The sequence below is a fragment of the Haliaeetus leucocephalus genome, unplaced genomic scaffold (genome assembly GCF_000737465.1).
Source record: "Haliaeetus leucocephalus isolate CR32 unplaced genomic scaffold, Haliaeetus_leucocephalus-4.0 Scaffold92, whole genome shotgun sequence".
Classification (NCBI taxonomy): Eukaryota; Metazoa; Chordata; class Aves; order Accipitriformes; family Accipitridae; genus Haliaeetus; species Haliaeetus leucocephalus.
The window spans coordinates 11678150-11697596 of NW_010972528.1; the positions used below are offsets into that span (position 1 = coordinate 11678150).

Here is a 19447-nt window from a genome sequence, read left to right on the forward strand (position 1 = left end):
GGGGGGAGAAAAAAAGAAAAAAAAAGGGGGGGGGGAGAGAGAGACACAAACATGAACTACACACTTACCATGTAAATAAAATTCCCATGTGCCTGGTGGGTGGGAAAAATCTGTTTTCTACATAACCAAGTTGAAGGAAATAGCTTATCAACATCTCAATGCCAGCTTCATCTCGGCTAGGAGTGCGGCAGGCCTTAAAATACAATAGATTAAAATAAAGTGTATTCTGTTGAGTTACAGGATGAATACTGAAACACCAAGGATAAAGCTCTGCTTCCTTTGGACTTCTGCATATCATAGAAATGCGTGGAATCTGAGAACAGTAAGCTTAAGGCCATATGGATGCATTCCAAATAAGAGTTTTTCAGCTGCACAGAAATAGCACATAACCTTAAAGGAAGCAAAGAGGATGTGTTTGGCAAGTCTCAGAGTTGATTAAATAAAGATTGTAGCTATTTTATTAAATCTACAAAGAAAGTTTATGTTTCTAGTATAACGCAGGAAACAAATAGTTAGAAATAACCACCATTCCACTACAATGTTTTGCCAGATGAATTCACTTCAACACTCTTCCTGCTAGATTTAAAATACTTTAAAGTAAAAAAAGTAAGACAAATCTTAGATTTACAAGATTTACGAAGTTGTGTCAATAACTTGTCCTGGTTTCAGCTGGGGTAGAGTTAACTGTCTTCCTAGTAGCTGGTACAGTGCTGTGTTTTGAGTTCAGTATGTGAAGAATGTTGATAACACTGATGTTTTCAGTTGTTGCTCAGTAGTGTTTAGACTATAGTCAAGGATTTTTCAGCTTCTCATGCCCAGCCAGGGCACCTGACCCAAACTGGCCAACAGTGTACTCCATACCATGTGACGTCCCATCTAGTTTAGGAACTGGGAAGTGGGGGGGGGCAGGGTTTCGCCGCTCGGGGACTGGCTGGGTGTCGGTCGGCGGGTGGTGAGCAATTGCCCTGCGCATCATTTGTACATTTCAATCCTTTTATTACTACTGTTGTCATTTTGTTAGTGTTATCATTATCATTATTAGTTTCTTCTTTTCTGTTCTATTAAATCGTTCTTATCTCAACCCAGGAGTTTTACTTCTTTTCCTGATTTTCTCCCCCATCCCACTGCATGGGGGGGAGTGAGTGAGCAGCTGCATGGTGCTTAGTTGCTGGCTGGGGTTAAACCACGACATAACTCAATCACTTCGCATAACTTCATCCTTTTCTTCACTTGTTCTTTACTCAGATTGTAAAGCTCGTGGACAAAGGAGATTCATGTTCCATATCTCAGAAATTAAGTCAATAAGAATATGGTAAGTTATAAGTAATAGTGGCATATTCTGATTCCATACAAATGTTATCATTTACAACTGTAGATTAAAGACCTCATGGTATGCCATACTTGAACTTACTTGTCTCAGATCCATGAGATCTGCTATTTCGTCTTCATACTCAGAACCATCTTCACTATAATGTTCCAGAATAAAATCCTTAAAAAAAAAAAAGTAAATAATTTGGAATATCTAAAATTAACCTAAGATATTAATTTTTTTTCTGCACCTGCAAACAGTACAAAGTTGATTCAGTTGTGATTTGCATGGCGTCTACTCCCTTCCAGTCAATAGTACAGTAACATATAGCAATGAGACTACAAAAAGACAATAGAACTAATAATTTGATTTGGTATCTGAGACAAGATATTTCAGTCTAAGGTAAAGGAACCAAACACCTATTACATCAACTTCATTGGGTTTTAAAACGACACCACTTAGTGGTTTTGAAAGGGACAAATGAACCCTGTTAGGTAAAATAACAAGGGAAGCAAGTGACCATAAAAACTTGTTAACAGAAAGAGACTGCCAAATTCTTGTCAGCTATATTAGGGCAATTCCGCTTAAATTAACACAGCTGCAATGACAAAGTTGTACCATAATCTGACCATGGAGATTAACCTACAGAAGTAAAAGCAAAGACAAATGCTACAGTGATATAAGATGGTTTACCATGAGATAAAATCTACATTGCACAATACGCAGTAGTCCAAAAAAAATACAGAAGGTGGCTCAAATAGCCAGCAAAGTATATTAGTCAACAAACAAGCAGTTTTAATGCTGCAACACTGCTTCCCAACTGAGCTAGCTTAGTTAGTGCAAGTCGGAGTATCACTGCGTTATGCTGAGTAAAACCTTCCATTACTTCTTCCTTGCACACTTGGAACCAAAAACTGTAGAAAGGATTTTTATTATCTTTGGTTTAACCCTATTGTCTCCAAAGTGGGATTTCTTATAACATCTCCTGGCTGCTTGTCCTGGTTAGATATGAGAAACGACCCAAATAATTGGTGGTTAATTTTTAACACGTTGTGATCTCAGTTTTAGGACAAATAAAAAATAATTTGTTTAAAGAAGCAAGCAGAAGTAATTTATGTACAAATCTGAAATGGAAGTTATTTCTCTTAACTATTCATTCTGAAATGCGTCTCTGAAATTTACCTTGAGGGGGAGTGTAAAGTCTACTTCTTTGGTTTCCTTCAGGCCAAGAGGTACCAAGGGAATGCTGAAAGTCTCTCTATGAAAAAAAAAAAAAAAAACCAAACCAAAACTCAAAGGTATTTCTTTTCTGTTTGTCTGTTGATAAGATAATTACCTTTGTTTCATTTGATGACAGGAAGTTTGTGTGCTGATGGGTGTTCAGGTAAAAGGTACACAGTTTATAAACAGTTCTTTCCTGCCCAAGAAAGTCTGTTTAATGACCTGTGACTCCTCAAGAAGAAAGTGAAGAAAGCTATTTGCCTGTGTTTGGTTTTTTGGGTTTTTTTTGTTTGTTTGTTTTTTCATTTGAGCCTATTTTTCCTTCAAGGAAGGAAAAGGAAACTCTCAAAGGCTGGTTTACGGCAATTTAGCTCAACCTTTATACACCTGCACAAGTTATATGGACAGAAAATGGCTCCACAGCTGCTAGGAGATCTGCCACAGTAAGAGCTATGGTAATTATAAATAGTTATCATCGGTATCTTATATGCTACCAATGGTTTCATACGTAGAAGTGACATGTGTCTAACATAGGGAAAAGAAGGGCCAAAGTATACCAACTTTAACAGTGAAAGGTCTAAGAGTAGGAAGTCTGAGAACTACTTAGTTTCTAGACAATGCTAGGTGTTAACCTCTAAACAAGTCAACCTCTAAAATGCCAAAGGGCAATAAAGATGAGAACTCTGACTTAAAAAAATAATCTGATCCTCAAGAGAATACACATCTGTATCATGGACTTAAACCTGGATCATATTAGTAAACAACACTAGCTACTAAGACTATTATGAATTAAAGAGCACTATTCATCCCTCAAAAGCTACACATATTGCTCTTCCACTAAGCATATTACCCAATTATAAGTTAATAGGCAATTACAAGGTTTATCTAATATTTTCATTTTTCCTGAAAACAACTGATTGACTGTCTAACCATTGTTTAGAGAGTCCCATCACCAACTACAAAATCCCACAGGTGTGATTCATTCATGGTCTCATCAGCAAAGCCAGCAAAATCACTTTCTTACTGGTGAAAATTCCATCTCGGGAAGGTGGGAGTAGGAATGCAGCTTCCTCAGCAGAGGAAGAGTCCTTAAACTGGTTGGCACAATCCAAAAAGTGGCTCTGCTAACTTGAAAAGGACTTGCAGGATACAGAGCCAGAACACCCCTGCAGATAGTGCAAATGATCTGATTTCTGATGAGCCTTTTAGAAGAAACCGCAACACTTTTACAACAGATTATATCAAGACTTTTTCCCCAAAAGCAAGCGAGACACATGCAAAAGAAATCCTAACTTACTGATTTAATGATTTCTAGTACCACCCACAGTCCCTATAGACACCAGCATTTGTCATTCAAAGGAACTGAATTTCTATTTTTTTTAAGTTTCTAAGGTGCCATGCCCATGGAGTAAACATCATGGGGGCATTGAACAGTGAGGGAGGTGATGCTGGATTTCCAGAACTGAGTAGAAATAGCATCATGCTTCTCAATCCATCCGAGATATGTGCAAGCACTGGGAAGGCCAACCCTTTAGATGGTGTAACACAATACGGTGTAACCCAGTAATGTGGGTGTGACCTTATGTTGACGACTACATGCACAATAGATTCAGAGAACAACTATTAATAGCTATTTGCTATTAAAGGCTGGAGAGCAGTTACAGAAGGAATGAGCTATTTTAGCTAATGGAACATAAAAAGCGTTTAGAGCTTACAACAAACAGCATCAGAAAAGTAAAACACCATTCAAAACTGATTGGTGAAGTAGGATCAGGAGAGAATAAAAAGCATGCTACTGTCCAGCTGCAAGGCTTCTACCTGCCTTGGGGCCTGACCTACTGCTCACCCTTCACTGAGAATCCAAATATTTCAAATACTCTTTAGCTAGAAGAAGGAATAGTACTTCTGGAGTCTTGCTCTCATTCCCACAGCCGTAACTTTCATACTGCTCTCTATGCTCACATGCATCTACAAAGACTGGTAAAATCTTGAACAGAGAACATTTTCACATCAAATAGTAGTCAAAGTTTGCCATGGGGATGAAGAGCAGAACTTTAGCATAAGTTTATTTTTGAGAAAAATGAAACGTAGTTATTTTGCATCAGGTCACCATTCAGTTGAAAGATACCCTACTGGAAAGGCGCTTAGTCCCTCTACATTAAGAATTCCTTGTAGTCTACCTGGAAGTTAACACCTAACTGAGAATAGTGCTAAGAGGGACCCAAAATTATACCCCCTTCATATGAAGTGCTTCAATTTGTGTCTTGAGCTGCTCACGTTAATCAAATAGTAAACATTTAGTTTTAGGAACAACAAGCCATCTAACTGATACAGAAATCATTGCAGTGTTCAGGCAATGAATAATCTTTAACTTTGAATATTTATCTTTGAGGCGTCCATTGCAATTTGAAGTTTAGTGTGCTCTTTAAAGTTGGGAAAATATCTTGGAAAAAAATCCAACTTAATATACTAAAAATTTCTGGTTTAGCCAGCTAATTTATGGATTTCTATCACTGAAGTGCACACCTTAAAGATTACCTCAAGTCTGCTTTGAACTCCAAATCAGTGTTGTAGTTCTATTCTCCAGCTAAAGAGAGGACTGTTGTATGCACTGCATTTGAGAACAGATGCTGTATCACTAGGTTTGCTCACTCCAGAATGCACTGAACCAATTAGCCATTCTAGTACTGGAAATTCTGCTCAGTGCCATGTGTCTCCCCATACAGCCCCAAGAGCTTTCAATTCTCGCAATACTCTCCTCCACAAAGGAACCCCTTATCTAAGGATTAGCGGTACATACCTTTCCCAAGTGAAAGACAAATATGCAGACTAACCCTTAGTCAACAAATCTATCATCAAATATGTTCTCTTCCTATCAAGCTCTCTGTTCTTTCACGTAATTACTGTCCAGCATTCACATTCACCTAGAAACAATTTTGTTTCCAAGGGTAAACAGAAGACCTGTTAATAACTGAGTAACTTATACTTACTCTGTATTTTGATAAACTTCTACTGATATATTAAGTCCTTCCAATTCCTCCTTTAAGATCTGCAGGTCTGAGTTTACAAAACTCAGTTCCAGTAGTACCTGCTCTCGTACTTTGTTGTTGTTGGTTGCTCTGCAGAAAGAAAGAGACAAAATTTTTTTGTTGCTGAGGAAAAGGTTTTGTACATAAGCTTGGCTGACCCCATTGCTAGCATTCTCAGCATTTTTAAGATTTTTTTTTGTTTTTTTTTTTTACCTCCTTAAGAGATGATACAAGACCTTATGTTTCAGAATTTATTAGGTTTTTCTGTCAAGGGAGAGCCTGGGATAGTTTCCAGATAACAGCACACAGACACATAGAAGGTTTGCTATGTGCTACATTTTTTTGCGTGATTAAGGTCAAGCTTATTTTCAGATACATTAATCAACAAAACTAAAGCATCTTAAAAAGAATCACCATCCTATTTTTGGATTATGTGATCTTTTCCTAGAAGAAGATATGAGGGTGGAGGTAGGGGGAGTCAGGAGATATTTTTTCAAAAGAGACTTCCCCACTTTACAAATTGAATCATAATCTGTTGAGAGTTCTGATCTTAAGAATAAAAGAAAACAACTTTCCCATAAAGCTATTACTACAAAATGTTTTACAACCAAATATACAAAGACTTTTTTTAGTACAATATACTTTTCTATAGATATTTATTTTTAATACAATACAATTTTTTCTATAATTTTATTTTGTTAGATGCAAATGGGATTTTTTTTGTTTGCTTGTTTCCTTTGCCATTTATATATTTACATGACAACATTCTGAACTGCTAGCACAGTGGATGTTAGTATTTAGCTCCCCAGAGCATTTCTCTGTGATTTTTTATTTGTGTATTTCAGGATATTATATCACTATTTCTAACCTAATTCTCAATACAGTATTACTGTTTTCAAGACACTTAAACTGTTATCTATAATCACAGGTATGAGTTTAAGATAAAAGGCCTTGATCCATATCCAGGCTTAAGATATTGTACCCCTACATTAGAGAGTCCAAATCATTAGACAATGACAAACTTAAAATAAGTTTGCAGCATCTTGCATTTACCTTTATTTTAAGATAAAATGCACCTTCATAAATATTTATGAACAACCCCCTCATACATCTAGGCTCCACTTGGAATAATCCTCCAGTTTTATGGAGCACCTTGGTGAAGAACTAGTTATTCCAAGGCTTAAACTCTAAGCTTGCACTTCATATTATATATATATGCATTATACATGAATCTTCTATGCTGTACTTTATTGAATACCTGAGATTGCTTAAATTAACCAATGTTAACATCTGCTGCCTGCATAAGCCAAACTGGACACAAATATAGGGTAGAGTGGATCTTCCTTGATAAAGGCAGCACTACATAGATAACTGGGCAAACTTTGATGCTAGCAGCAATTTAATTGCCATGTTACTAAGGCTCCATGTTTGGTCTAGCTTACCATCCTCCTTAAGGCTCCATGTTTGGTCTAGCTTACCATCCTCCACAGAAGGGATTCTAATATCTTTTTCAGAAACCCCAATGTTCTATCCAGGTGAACTTCTATAATACAGCTATATTGCTCTCAACATCCATGCAATTTAGAGTTAATTTGATTATCTTTTCATGTTTTTGCACTGTAGACATACTTTGTAAATGACAAACAGCAAAAGACAGCAACAGGGGCAATGTGATATCCTTGAGATCCACATAACTCTACTCTGAATTCAGTTTTAACTCAGAACTTCCAGAACAAAAGACAACAAGGAGAGGGTGACTTTCAGAAGTTGTAAAAACAAGTCTTTGCGCTATGTGGATCATTTGTTTCAAGCCTAGCATTTACTTTCAGCCAAAAGTAAAGAAACACGCATTTCCAGTTTTTTCTCAAGTCCTACTGCAGGAGGCTCCTTGTGGACAGCAATTGGTTTGCTTCTTTTAGAACTTGATGAAATGCAAACAGAATCTGAAAACATAAAGCTTGTTTATTTATGTTTTTCCTTAGGAGACCATAAATACATCTAGTCATCTGAACTGTCTACTGGTCAGGTTACTTTTAAAATTACTTCTTTCAAAGAACTAGCAAGTTTTAATAGACTAACAGGTATAAATTCATTCTAGATTTTTAATAACTTAGAAAGAAGTCTGATCATCTACTCTTCAAATAGGCTTAGTTCCCACTCTTGTCGGTAGCAACTTCAGTACTTCAGCAGCTAATATTGGTATCAGGAGCCAAACTTCAGGACATCTTTAGGTTGAATGTTAGAGTAGCCAGCGTTCACATTAGATATTACTCATCTCTCTAGCCTTTCCAAAACACTCCTGAGTTGGCATGCAGAAACATCTATTGAATGAACAGTGTTCAGTTTCAAAAGCAGATATAAGAATTTTGCTATGTGTACAGAAGGTAGCAAAAGACCCCAAGACTTACTCCTTAAGTCAATTACCAGAAAACAAAGCAAAATTAAGTCAGTCACAGAGGCTAAAACTACCAACTCTCTTGCCAAGAGTGGAGATAAAGGCAGGTGACAGGCAAAGAGCAACCCATCAATTAATGGCAAGTGTAAAAAACATTAATTTATCCAAGCATTTTCACTTCTCCAAGGGAAGTATATTGACCAGGTTTTTGTTCTTAGAGAGTTGCTCCAGTTGCAGATAAACAGATACTGTAGCAGACTATTGCAGATGAGTATTGGGGAAATTCTCAGTTCTTCTGTGTAACAGAGGGATGCATTGTTGGAAAGCTACAGGACTGTTTGCTAAGCAGTTAATCACAGGATATAATAGCCTCAAGACATGGTCAACATAAGGCTATTCCTATGGGGACAGCCACATAAGAAACTGTGTCTTAAAAAAAAAAAAATTTCGTTGACAAAATATAATAGATAAAGGGCAAAGCCTCTTCCAGTTACTTCAAACCGTGGGAGAATTTGGTGGCAACTGTAACCCAGCTCAAATTAGATGTGCGGTACCCTGCTACTCCTGTATCACTACTACATGGAATAAATAAGGCAACTGACGGTCCTTTCCTCTGTGGAGCGCAGATCTAAAGGATCAGCACAGCAACAATATCTTTAAGGTGTAAAAAGGACTCATTACAATATTCAGCAAGGTTCACTTCTCATTATTACTAGCAATAAAGCTGATCAAACAGAGCAACGTAAGCTAGTCTAACATTCAGCTCATTTGCTACAGCATACCAGCTTTGAAAGTGCACTTTATAGCAGGTAATGACTCTATAGAGCTATAGCATTAAAAAAACTTCAGGGAGATTCACAAAGCATCCAGCAGTAATTTATGCAGCATGTTAGGGGAGCAGTTAGGCAGACTGGGAAAAAGCAACAGCTAAAAGACTTTTTAAAATTTTTTTTTTTTTTTTAATAATTTGTTGCCTAGGCAAGAGAACTAGGAAGTCATGACACATACCTTAGAAGATTTTCAGCACCAGCTCTCATTCTTACTGCTCTTAAGATCTGTTGGTTTAGGACAGCTCTTTGATTTTGCAGTTTGCTTCGACCAGTCTCAGCAAGAGGATTACATCCCTAGAATTAAGGAAAAAAGTTTTTTTGTTGCTGTTGGAAGAGACTGAAAAGGGAGTAACACTGAATTTGAATGAACTTTAATGGCATGAGTTCTGTATGAATACAAATTAACTACACTGACATCAATGATGAATGACTGACAGTGTTTCTTTTCTCAAACCTGGTTATTAAAAGAGAAAGAGACACCATGACCAAAGTATCTGACATTAAAATCCAGGCAGAAAATATTTGTTTTAAAGCTTACGTACATGTGTGAGCCAGTCTGCTCTCCCCTAAAAATCTTTTAAAGCTGTTTTCCAATTATAACCAAATTTGACAGAGTGTTATTAAGTTTCTACAGGTTCCATAAAAACAGTATCTGGCAAGGCAGTAACTCCTATCAAAGCTTCTGCTTAACCTTTGCAAAATATCTCCAGTTCCACATTGGGATATATGCAGCCTTGAAATACAATTCTGTCAAAAACAGGCTTTGGTGGCACCACTGCTCACAGTTTTAAGAACCCTTCTAAGGATCTCTGCTCTTGTTCCTTCTAGCACTAAGACCTTCAGTACAATTCCTACCCCTCCTTCCCTAAGTTCCTCTCTTTACATCTCAAGCTTATTTTTGGCACAATACTGCTTATCTGTACGGCTCTTCTTCACACCCAAGAAATACTCTTGGATCTTTAAGTCTACCCTGCCCTAACCCAACAGCACCTTTGCGTACTGCACCAAAAAGGTAAAACATGAATAAGCGTTTTCATCTGTGTATGTTCACAGTGACAGATGCAATGATTTATCAGTCCATCAGTTTTTCTTGTTACCTGTTGGCCAAAAAAAGATTATATATTGATAGCTCAGTATCAAGTAAGACAGGAAATGGAATATGAGATGGGGTAAGATTGGATATGGAATAATAGAGCTTGACAGGGTAAGATGATGATTATACCTTCAGATACTCATCAAATTAAGCCCTTAAAAAGTAAAGCATGAAATCCAAAATTCACAAGAATGCTCCTGTGTACATGTATACCTTACACAAGCACAAGACTCAAACTACTGCAACCTGTGCTTGAGCAGGACTGAGCCATTGTATTGTGGTGAGCACTTACAAGCAAAAACTGTTATGGATGAATAGGACTGCATGTTTGTCTTTAATGGAAACACAATCTTATCACCTTTTTTAAAAAGCTTAGAAGTTTCACTTCAACTTTTTTATTCTTTGCCCCTGCCCCCGCCTTTTTTTGAAGTATCAAATGTCTTTGAATATTAATACTCATTTATAGCCAACCAGCACATCCCTGCAGCCTTAACTACTGATTCTGGAGCAAGTAAGACCACTCTGTTTTAAGGCTTACAGTTATATAAAGCATGTCCTTTTGAGTGGCCTTGCTGGGTATCGTTACAAAGCTTATCAGGGTCCTAGTGGATCATGCCTTACACAAGAAGGGGGCTCAGATCTGTCTGATACAAGTCTTCCCTCAAGTACTCCAGCCACTAAATTATGCACGATTTTGTACCTCCCCCTCTTCCTTTTGATCAGAAAAATTTGGTTTTGATATAATAGCATTTAAAAGTCTCTCAGCAAACTCTAATTATAAGTGGTCAAGCAATGAAGTACCAGCACAACAAAAGCAAGTATTTAAATAGAACATGAGGTTCTAATCATCTACTTGAAGTTCAGTTCTTATTTAGGTTCACAAGTGAAAGCAAATTGACTTGACAATGGAGAAACGAGCCAATCAATCCAGATTACACTAGTTCAACTGAGAAAGCACTTAGCCCAATATTGTTAATTTTAAATCTCTAGTTTGAAAAGTTTGTAATAAATAGGTGAAATGACAGGAAGCTTGTGCAAACATCTTCAGAAGCACTGTTTGCCAGATAACTTGAAAAAACATGCCACATTAAATTATTCTTATTGCAGAAATGTTTCTGCATTGAAATACCAATTACAGCAGAAGCCCAAAACTTGGGTGTGCAGTATACACTCTCTTCATTGAGAAAGCACAATACACAGAAGATGAACTTCTTACCGGAAAGGACATGGACATGTAGCAAACTCATTCATTCATTCATCTCAGATTAACAGCCCTTTAACTACTAAATACTTTACACTCCTTTACACGTTTATATGCAGAGACATAAGCAAGGCACACCTAAAGGTACAACGTGGTCTTCTACCCACAAGCTGCTTTCTGCTCTTAGCACGTTTCTTTTTCTGGGCTGCCACTGGTTTTCCAACTTTTTGTTTTTCTTCACTTTGTGTTGTATAATCTTTCTCTACTACTGGTATTCAAAGTCTTCTCTCCTTCCACTCTATCCATGCCATTTTTCATTTGAACCTTGCCAAATTATTTCCTCTTGCTTTCTCCATTCAGTTTGAATACTTGATTCTCATCTTGGACCTGTCATCTCTATATCCCTGTATAGGTCTGTGATGCTTTCTTCCAACTTCTTTCTTGCCCACTTAGTCCAAGCATCCTTCCTAAACACATCCTTGCCTTTGCCCTTATCTTCATTTTCTCTGTAAAGCTGCAGCTTCTTTCCAGAACTCCCTGTCCTTCCTGTGTGCCAAACAAGTTTCATGACATCATTCAAATACTTCTTTACAGCTCTACTTCTGAGAAATTTTTCAGGAAGATCAACTGCCTGATTCCCAAGCCCATTAAACTCAGTAGATGTGGTGTGTTTATTTCAGTGGACCTTTGATCGAGCATCCAGCCCAGAAATCAAACAAGCTCCCATTGAACGATGAGTGCAAAACTGCAATGATCTTAAACTCTGTGCAAAGAGAAGAAGTGGCAGAGATGCTTCCCTGTATTTCAGGACCAGCCACTAATCTCTGTATGAAGCTTTAATGCAAAAACAGGCCTGGGGCCTAAGAGGACAAGGCACTGACAGACTGAGGCATCCATATCACCTCCAGTGTGCCTGGAAGTGCTGTCTTCTTGATGAAAGGCTTCTTGTAGATAGAGGAGTCTGTTTTCAGGATAGGCTCACCTGCTGCAAGCATATACCTTCCATTTACTTGTCAAGGCCTATAAAGAATTGTATTTTACCTTTTGGAAAACATTGCTTTTTACATCTCCTGTACAAGGGGTAGGGACACTCAGCTAGTTTGTGTTCATTTGCAGGTTTGAACTCTTTATGTAATCAGGCTGCCAGAAAACTTATGGGTAGAAGTCTGCATAGAGGACAGTGAAAATAACCAGCATCTGCAAAAAAAACATAGGAAATAAAGAATCTGGGGAAGATTCCCCCTTATGTAAAGCATAAGTTCTGCATACTAAAAAATTATTTTGCAGTCAGGTCCAAGAAAGTGTTTAATTTTGTTTTCTTCCATGTAGAAGATCGCTCTCCCAGACAGCATTTGTACTTGGTTCACATTTGGACAATCCCAAGAATGTTAATGTTCAGTTCATTACAATATCTGGCAGCCAAACTTCCCAGCGGTTTCCACACCTACTGTTTCATTTCTTGTCAACAGGATGCTAGATGCTTCATTTAATTACTGTTTATTTCTTTGCTGAGCCAAGACAAATTGGAGAGTGAACTGGATTTTACCCTGGCTTATGCACTATCAGCAAAATTATTAAATAGCAACAAAAGAATGGTTATTCCTAGGAAGCTGCAAAAATGACCAAGAATGGAGTATGATTTAAGCTTTCATTGCATGCATTTGGGGGGGGGGGGGAAGACAAGTAAATCGAGTAATTTTTCTGTGGAGAAAATTCAAATAATAAACTCAGCTATCCATTTTAGAGCCTTTTTCCCCCTCAGAGCATAGCTGCACTTCATAAAGCAGTGTTTAAAGTGCTTAAATATTATTATCCTTAGCTCCTGAACCAATAAAAGCTTTTTAAAACCTGAAGTTCAGTTAGCTAGCTACTTTATTTCTTCCTGCTTGGTTGAATAGCATTGTTGAACTGTAGAATCAGGAAGCTGATATGTTTTTAATGTATCATTGTCAGAGGCAAGACCTATACAAGAGTTACAGATTCTTGACATGTGTTATTTACGTACCTAGTCAGGTAACATCTTGAAAGAAACAGACACTGATATTAGACAAATAAACATGCACCTCCTGATGAAGGCTGGCCTGCGCAGGGCCTGCACGTTTGATCACAATCCTTTAACTAATTGATGGGGTGAGCTGACAGATTCCAATGGGATTGCTGCTCATCTCTTGTTAGAACTAATGCCTGAGCTTAGGTGGCAGGACATCCCACTGGGGTTTATTTTTAAGTTTATAAACATTATCCCACACACACTTATTTGACAAACACTTGTATTATGAATGCCTGTGGGATCTCAGTGTGACACTGTCTCTGTCAGACCAGGCACAGCCAGCTCAACAGCAGGAGCTCAAGCAGAGCAAGGAAGCAGCTGACTGACAGTTCAGGACTCGTGTGGGATTTTGGGGAGATTTTATTCTACCAGAGACAGCAGCTAGGCAAGCCTGCAATCAGGTACTCCAGGTTAGCTATGGATAGACAGCATCTTGCCTCTGTATAAGACACCAGTGCTTACCTCCCATCAGAAGGAGCCTTAAAATCCCCCAGTCTAAGGGTTATAGACAGTATCTCTGTGATTTTCCAAGTTTAGGCTCTAGGCCTTGAGAAATTACCTACTACAGAGGGAAGATAGCTGTCAAAAGTATGGGTCCCAAATAAAGAAGCAGTTGTATTTAATTTGAATGCCAGGAAGTTCTTTCTTCAAGACAGAAGTATTTTTTAGTATCAGAAATCCATTTGAGATGGACACAAAAATCATGACTGTTTGCCAAACAATGAGTAATTGCAGTAAGCATTTCAAATTAACATAAATATGATTTATGAAGTAGTGGTTTGAACTTTTAAGATGAGCCACAGACTGAAGGTGACACAGAGTTGAAACTAGGTGTGCCTTCTTGCTTAAAATAAAACATTCCTTTCCAGCCAGTACAACCTGTGCTGCTTGTCAAGCCCAGTATTGTACACAAATGGCATATCCTCCAGATATTTAAACGTGTATGCAATTTAACTTACGCACATAACTTCTTTGGCTGCAACAGCAATTGTAGTAAACAGCATGATTCACAGCAGTATGTCTAGAACTGATCCTAAGTCCTGCTAAATTATTATGTTTATTTCCTTACCTTCTTCCACTACTATAATTAAAGTTTCTCTTTGCATGTTCCCACTAGTTCAGTTTGAAATTTTAGCTATATACTGCAAGTCTTTCAACAGTAGAAGTTTTATACGAGTTAAAAAAAAAAAAAAAGGCAAGAAGATCTGGTCTTCCAGAGCCTAGTCTACTTGTGCCATGAACAAGTATTTTACAGTTCTAAGTTCCTGGCCCCAAAGATTAATATAAAGTTTTAGAACTAATTATTGTATTAAATTCCAAATACGTATTTTCTATACAATATTCCATCTTGTCACACCACTTACTAAGCAAAATGAAAATTAGTAATTCATCAGAGATGTCTGTCTCTTGACTAACCAAGTTGCAGATGATTCTTAGTTTCACATGAAGGCCTACTTTCAGTTTTAGGTTTTATGAATTTGTATATAATGAGTGGATATGGCATGACAGGGAGTATGAATCATCACAACATTGTTTCGGTCCCACCAGGCAAGTGGAAAGAGAACAAATAGGCAAATAAATATTCCTGTGTCAATGCTAATGTTGATGGTTGCCTGGCTACTAATGACTAAAAAGAGCCACATGAGCTAAATGCCAGTGGAAGCACAAGTGTAGCAGGTTGGTAAACTGAGACATTGGAGGGGGAAGCCCTGCAGAAGAAACCCCAAAAGCTAAGGAGGGGAAGGAGAGAGAGTAATTAGGAAAGTGCTGATTCATGAGCTGGTTACCATACCTATCATCATTTTCAGCCTGGTGCTTCATTTATAGAACTGCTTGTTTTCTGTTTTTAGCCTTTCCCCCTGACAGGAAGGACTAATATATACTGTCTTTCTTTTTGAATCATCAGCTTTGTCTGTATGATAAGTATCTAGCCTCACAGATGGAACCAAAGCTTTAAGAAAGGGAAAAGAAAATATGCATCTTCATTAAACTGATCAGAATCTAAAGATTCATTAAGCTAGCTGTCCTACTGCTCTGCCTCTACATAGCACAAAGGACTGCTATCCAAAACAACCAAATTGAAGACCGGATGCTTAGTGTTGTACCAGCAGATGCTTGGAGAGCTACAGAAAGGGTAACCCTGGAAAATGAACTATGGCTTTTTCTTATCATTTATTGGAACGTCCTGACTGATTAGGGAATTTGCAAAGTTACAGTCTGCATAAGGTGTTACAAAGCAGCAAACCAAGATGGGAAAGATATAGTAGAAAGAACTTGCTAGGTACCTCTTCCTTGCTCTGCTCCTACCCCCCCGCCCCCCCCCAAAAAACAACAAACCACACTAAAAAAAACCACAAACAGGGCAGGCATAGCCCTACTAATAGATCACCACACAAGTGTTGGATCCTGTCACTAGATGAGTACTACTTTATAAATATCCTGAGTTCTGTATATTGACATGTTTTGGGGATATTTACTTTGTGAAAACTTGCTGGTTAAGTGGGGTGGGGCTCTGTAATGAAAAAAGAAAAGAAAAAAAGAAGGGGAGAACAGCTTGAAAAAGAGAGCTGTTTCTCCCACAAGAATTCAAAAGTAACTAAAAAAAAAACAAAAAAACAGGAAGCGGTCTGAGAGGCCAAGTGATCCACAGAACCATGGCAGGCTTGAAGAATCACTCTCCCAGAGGTGGGAGAAGCATCTTGTACAAGCAAGGCAGCACACAAGGACAGACCTGCTTTAATTACTATTGGTCTGTTGAAAAGTCCTTCCTGTCTAAATTCCTTGCTCTACTTCTAAAACAAATTGTTCTTTGCTCTTATCATTATTTTTGTCATTATTTTCTGCTGACCACAGACTTTCATAAGGAACAAAGATTGGAGACAGAATCTGGATGGACATGCAGGACATGCATGGCTACTTCACAGGTTGCTGCCAGTAATAGCGAAAGAATGTGGAACTCTGCAGGAAGGAGGTCAAGGCAGGAGGCTGACGGTCCAAGAGCACTCGCACTACCCAGGAGTACAGGTACAGTTTGCCCTGGCAATGTGCTATGGAATACACTGAACTAAGCTATCCACATGTGATGTGATTTGAGATAAAACAGTAGTAGAAACAGTTTCCTAGTGCATTATCTTCCCAGAAAGTAAAAAGTTCTAGACAGAAGCTCTAACTTTTTTTTGATGGAAAGTAAGGCGCTTCTTCCACTTTGCCATATCGTCTTCAGGACACCAGCCAGGATTTTTTTGTTGTTGTTGTTTGGTTTGGTTTTAAAACCAAAATCCTTCTCACAAGTTTGGCTGCAGCTAATCAAATGGTTAAAGAGAGTTGTTTTGGAGGCAAGGTATAAGGGGAAGGGAATAGGGGTAACACTGACAGAGTTGCATATACCCTGTGTGGCTGCACAGGTAATCTCCTTAAAACTAGATATTTAGGGGACAAAAAAAAAAAAGGCAGCCAAGCCAGCTCAAAGCATCTTATAGTTTTAAGGAAAATTTAATTTTGCCTATATAAATATGACAGGCCTTTGCCATGGGGAAAAAGGAGATAATGGACAGAGATGGGGTAAAGGAAAGAGGACAAGGTTCCTACAGAACAGCTCTGACATCACTGGAAAGGAATGGAGAGAGGGAGTCTGAGGAAAGGTGCAAGTGGACTGCAGTAGCTGCCACCCATCACATCTCAGACTCACCTGGCAGTGTCACAGCAAGCCTAACTTTCTAGTGTGGTAACAGAAGTCAAAGCAGGAAACAGGATTGTGCATGTGTTTCTACATTCCTGGTCACAGCCCTTTACACAGAGCCAGTCATAGTTTTACAGGGCCTCCTCCCTACAGGAAAAAAAAAGTGCTAAACAAGAATTAAGTTGTTTTACATACTGCAACTTGGGAGTACTGAGGGTTGTTTTCTGTTATGCTGTATTTAAGACTTCAAAAAGTGTAATACACAAAAGGGCACTATACAAACTTTGAGCATACTTCCCACAGTAATCCATTCATCAAAAGAAAATATCGGAAGTCTAAAACAAATGGATATTGTATGAATTGCTCAATTTTTCTCAACTATAAAATTTCATCGTGCACAATATTCTTGCAAAGTATGGAAGGCAACCTCATTGTGTAAATAGGGCTTGGAAGCCCTTTTGTGAGCAGGACTGATACAAAGCAAGTGTTTTCACCTTGCTCCACAGCTTACAGAATAAAAAGGTCAATTAAGTAAATATCTTTTGATCTAAGAACACAAGAACTAGCCTCGGAAACTGATGTGATTCTGCACCAACGCTACTGGTAAACCAACTCTCAGATCCTTTTAGGAAAACAAAAAAGTATTGTGATTTAAAAAGGGTCAGGAAAGCGATACAAAGGAACTTGGGGGCGGGGGTGTGGAGGGGAGAAGACCCATGGACACACATGAACAGCTCAATCACTAGTTTCAGTTACATGAAATCACCTAGCATACCATTCCAATGAACACGTAAAGCCTGAAGATACTATGTTCAGAGTACCTCCTTGGGTTCACAGCTTCTATCTGTTCAAGATTCCAGGAGTGGGATTGTTCTGGTTGGCATTTTTTTCCTCCCTCCTTCTCTTAGAACTATTTAGTCAGAATGAAAGCTCTGATCTTTGAGACCATTCAACTAATGTATAACAAGGAATACCAGTTTCCTGCTTACATCTAACTTTTAGGGACAAAAGGCTTTGAGCATCTAGCCTGATCTGAAGTTTACAACTTTTTTAATAAAGACACTCAGGAGCTGGATGAACCTTTCAAAGATCTGATTGAACAGAGGGAAGAATGTTCCACTACAACACTGGCTCACCCAGATTTAATATCAGATTCATATCCATTTTCTACTGTTTTAAGTCTTAAGTAATTCAAAAGTGGGAAAGATGCTCATGATAGGTATAAAATTGATCTTACAGTATTTTCATTATGAGAGAAACTTCATTCTTGTCCAGGATATGGGTTTTACACTCGTCTAATGCTGTTTCCGTTAATTTAACCCTAACGTACAATTTAATTGAAAATAAACTCAGTCCTTTAGCAAGTCTGAGTGCACGAGATATACTCCTCTTACGACTTATGAAGCACAACTTGGCTATTAAACTTCAGTTAGTCCTCGTCAGTAAAAACAAACAGGTTGAAGAGTTGATTTATCTAACTTAACGAACTTGACAAATTCATGAAAAGTCAACTTTTTTACTAATGTGCCTCAAGGCAGTCTACAAGCATCCCCTACTATAGAAAACAAAGCTGTAAAAACTCTAAATAATTACAACTTTTGGAAATAAATTACATGATTTCCTGCTACAGACTACTAAGAAAGAAGTGATTACTCACCAAATATTGTAGTAGGATTACTCAAATGAGAAACCAGACAAGATTTGGTCAAAGTTTTGTTTCAGTCTGTCTAGTTATTTTATATGGCCATACTGATTCCTTGGGCACAGGCAAATCTTGGCTCTTTCCAGCTGCAGTTCCTCTGCTAAAGGGCAATATTGTTGCTTAAGCTCCTGCAGGCTTATGAATTTGGTGACTACCAGGGGCAAAAACCGGACAACCTGTAAAGAGGACACAGTGCAAAGCGTATGTGCCTCCCCACCGTGTAATCCAGGTAGCAGCTGAAGTGCATCGTAGTAATATTTTTGTGCAGAGGTGAGCAGTAACAACCTGATGTGTGAGGCTTTTTTTCCCCCTCCATAGAATAAACTATTTATGGTCTCTGATCCAGAATCTACACCAAAACCCCCGTATACCTACACTTTTATTTGAAGCCCATCGACAAAAGTTACAAGCACGGAGAACTTAAAAACAGCGAGAGAATGCTGAATCAATGCTTCCCGAAAACGGCACTTACTGCCCTTTACCTCCAGTGAAGTTCACCGAAGCCCACAGGGCTGCATTACAGGCGATACTTAACTATAATTACTGTTGCGTAGAAAGAACTCAGGTGCAGGTTATGGCATAAGCCGCCCACTCAGTCTGAAAAGTAATTAGTGTCGATGTTCATTAAAAACTTCCTAACGAGTCTGTTAACTTCATTGCCTCACTCCAGTAAACTTTCTTACAGGTACACAAGGCAATTTACTAGAGAGCGAGCGAGGAGACGCTGAGACGAGCGAAGAGCGCAGGGGAAAAGAAAAAAAAAAAGGCGGCAAAAAGAAGGCCGTCAAGTGGCATTTCGGTCGTTTTGTACAGGTATGAGTGCTCCTGTCCTTCAAAGTGAAGCCCAGCTCAGAAGCAGCGGAGGGTCGGTCGCTCCGGCGGCGGCCGCCGCCCGGGACCCCGCGGAGCGCCCCGCCCGCGCCGCCGCCAGCTCAGCG

General features: G+C 38.5%; 1 protein-coding gene across 1 annotated transcript in view; it reads right to left on the minus strand.

Moving 5' to 3' along the window:
- The window catches only part of RHPN2 (rhophilin, Rho GTPase binding protein 2), a 29785-nt gene that overhangs the window by 10040 nt on the left and 298 nt on the right, over positions 1–19447 (minus strand). Inside the window, exons 2-6 of the mRNA XM_010585112.1 lie at positions 8963–9078; positions 5521–5649; positions 2492–2567; positions 1412–1489; positions 69–193 (exon numbers count right to left, since the gene is read on the minus strand). Coding sequence (XP_010583414.1) covers positions 69–193; positions 1412–1489; positions 2492–2567; positions 5521–5649; positions 8963–9078 — 524 coding nt within the window. The remainder of the gene's footprint in view (positions 1–68; positions 194–1411; positions 1490–2491; positions 2568–5520; positions 5650–8962; positions 9079–19447) is intronic.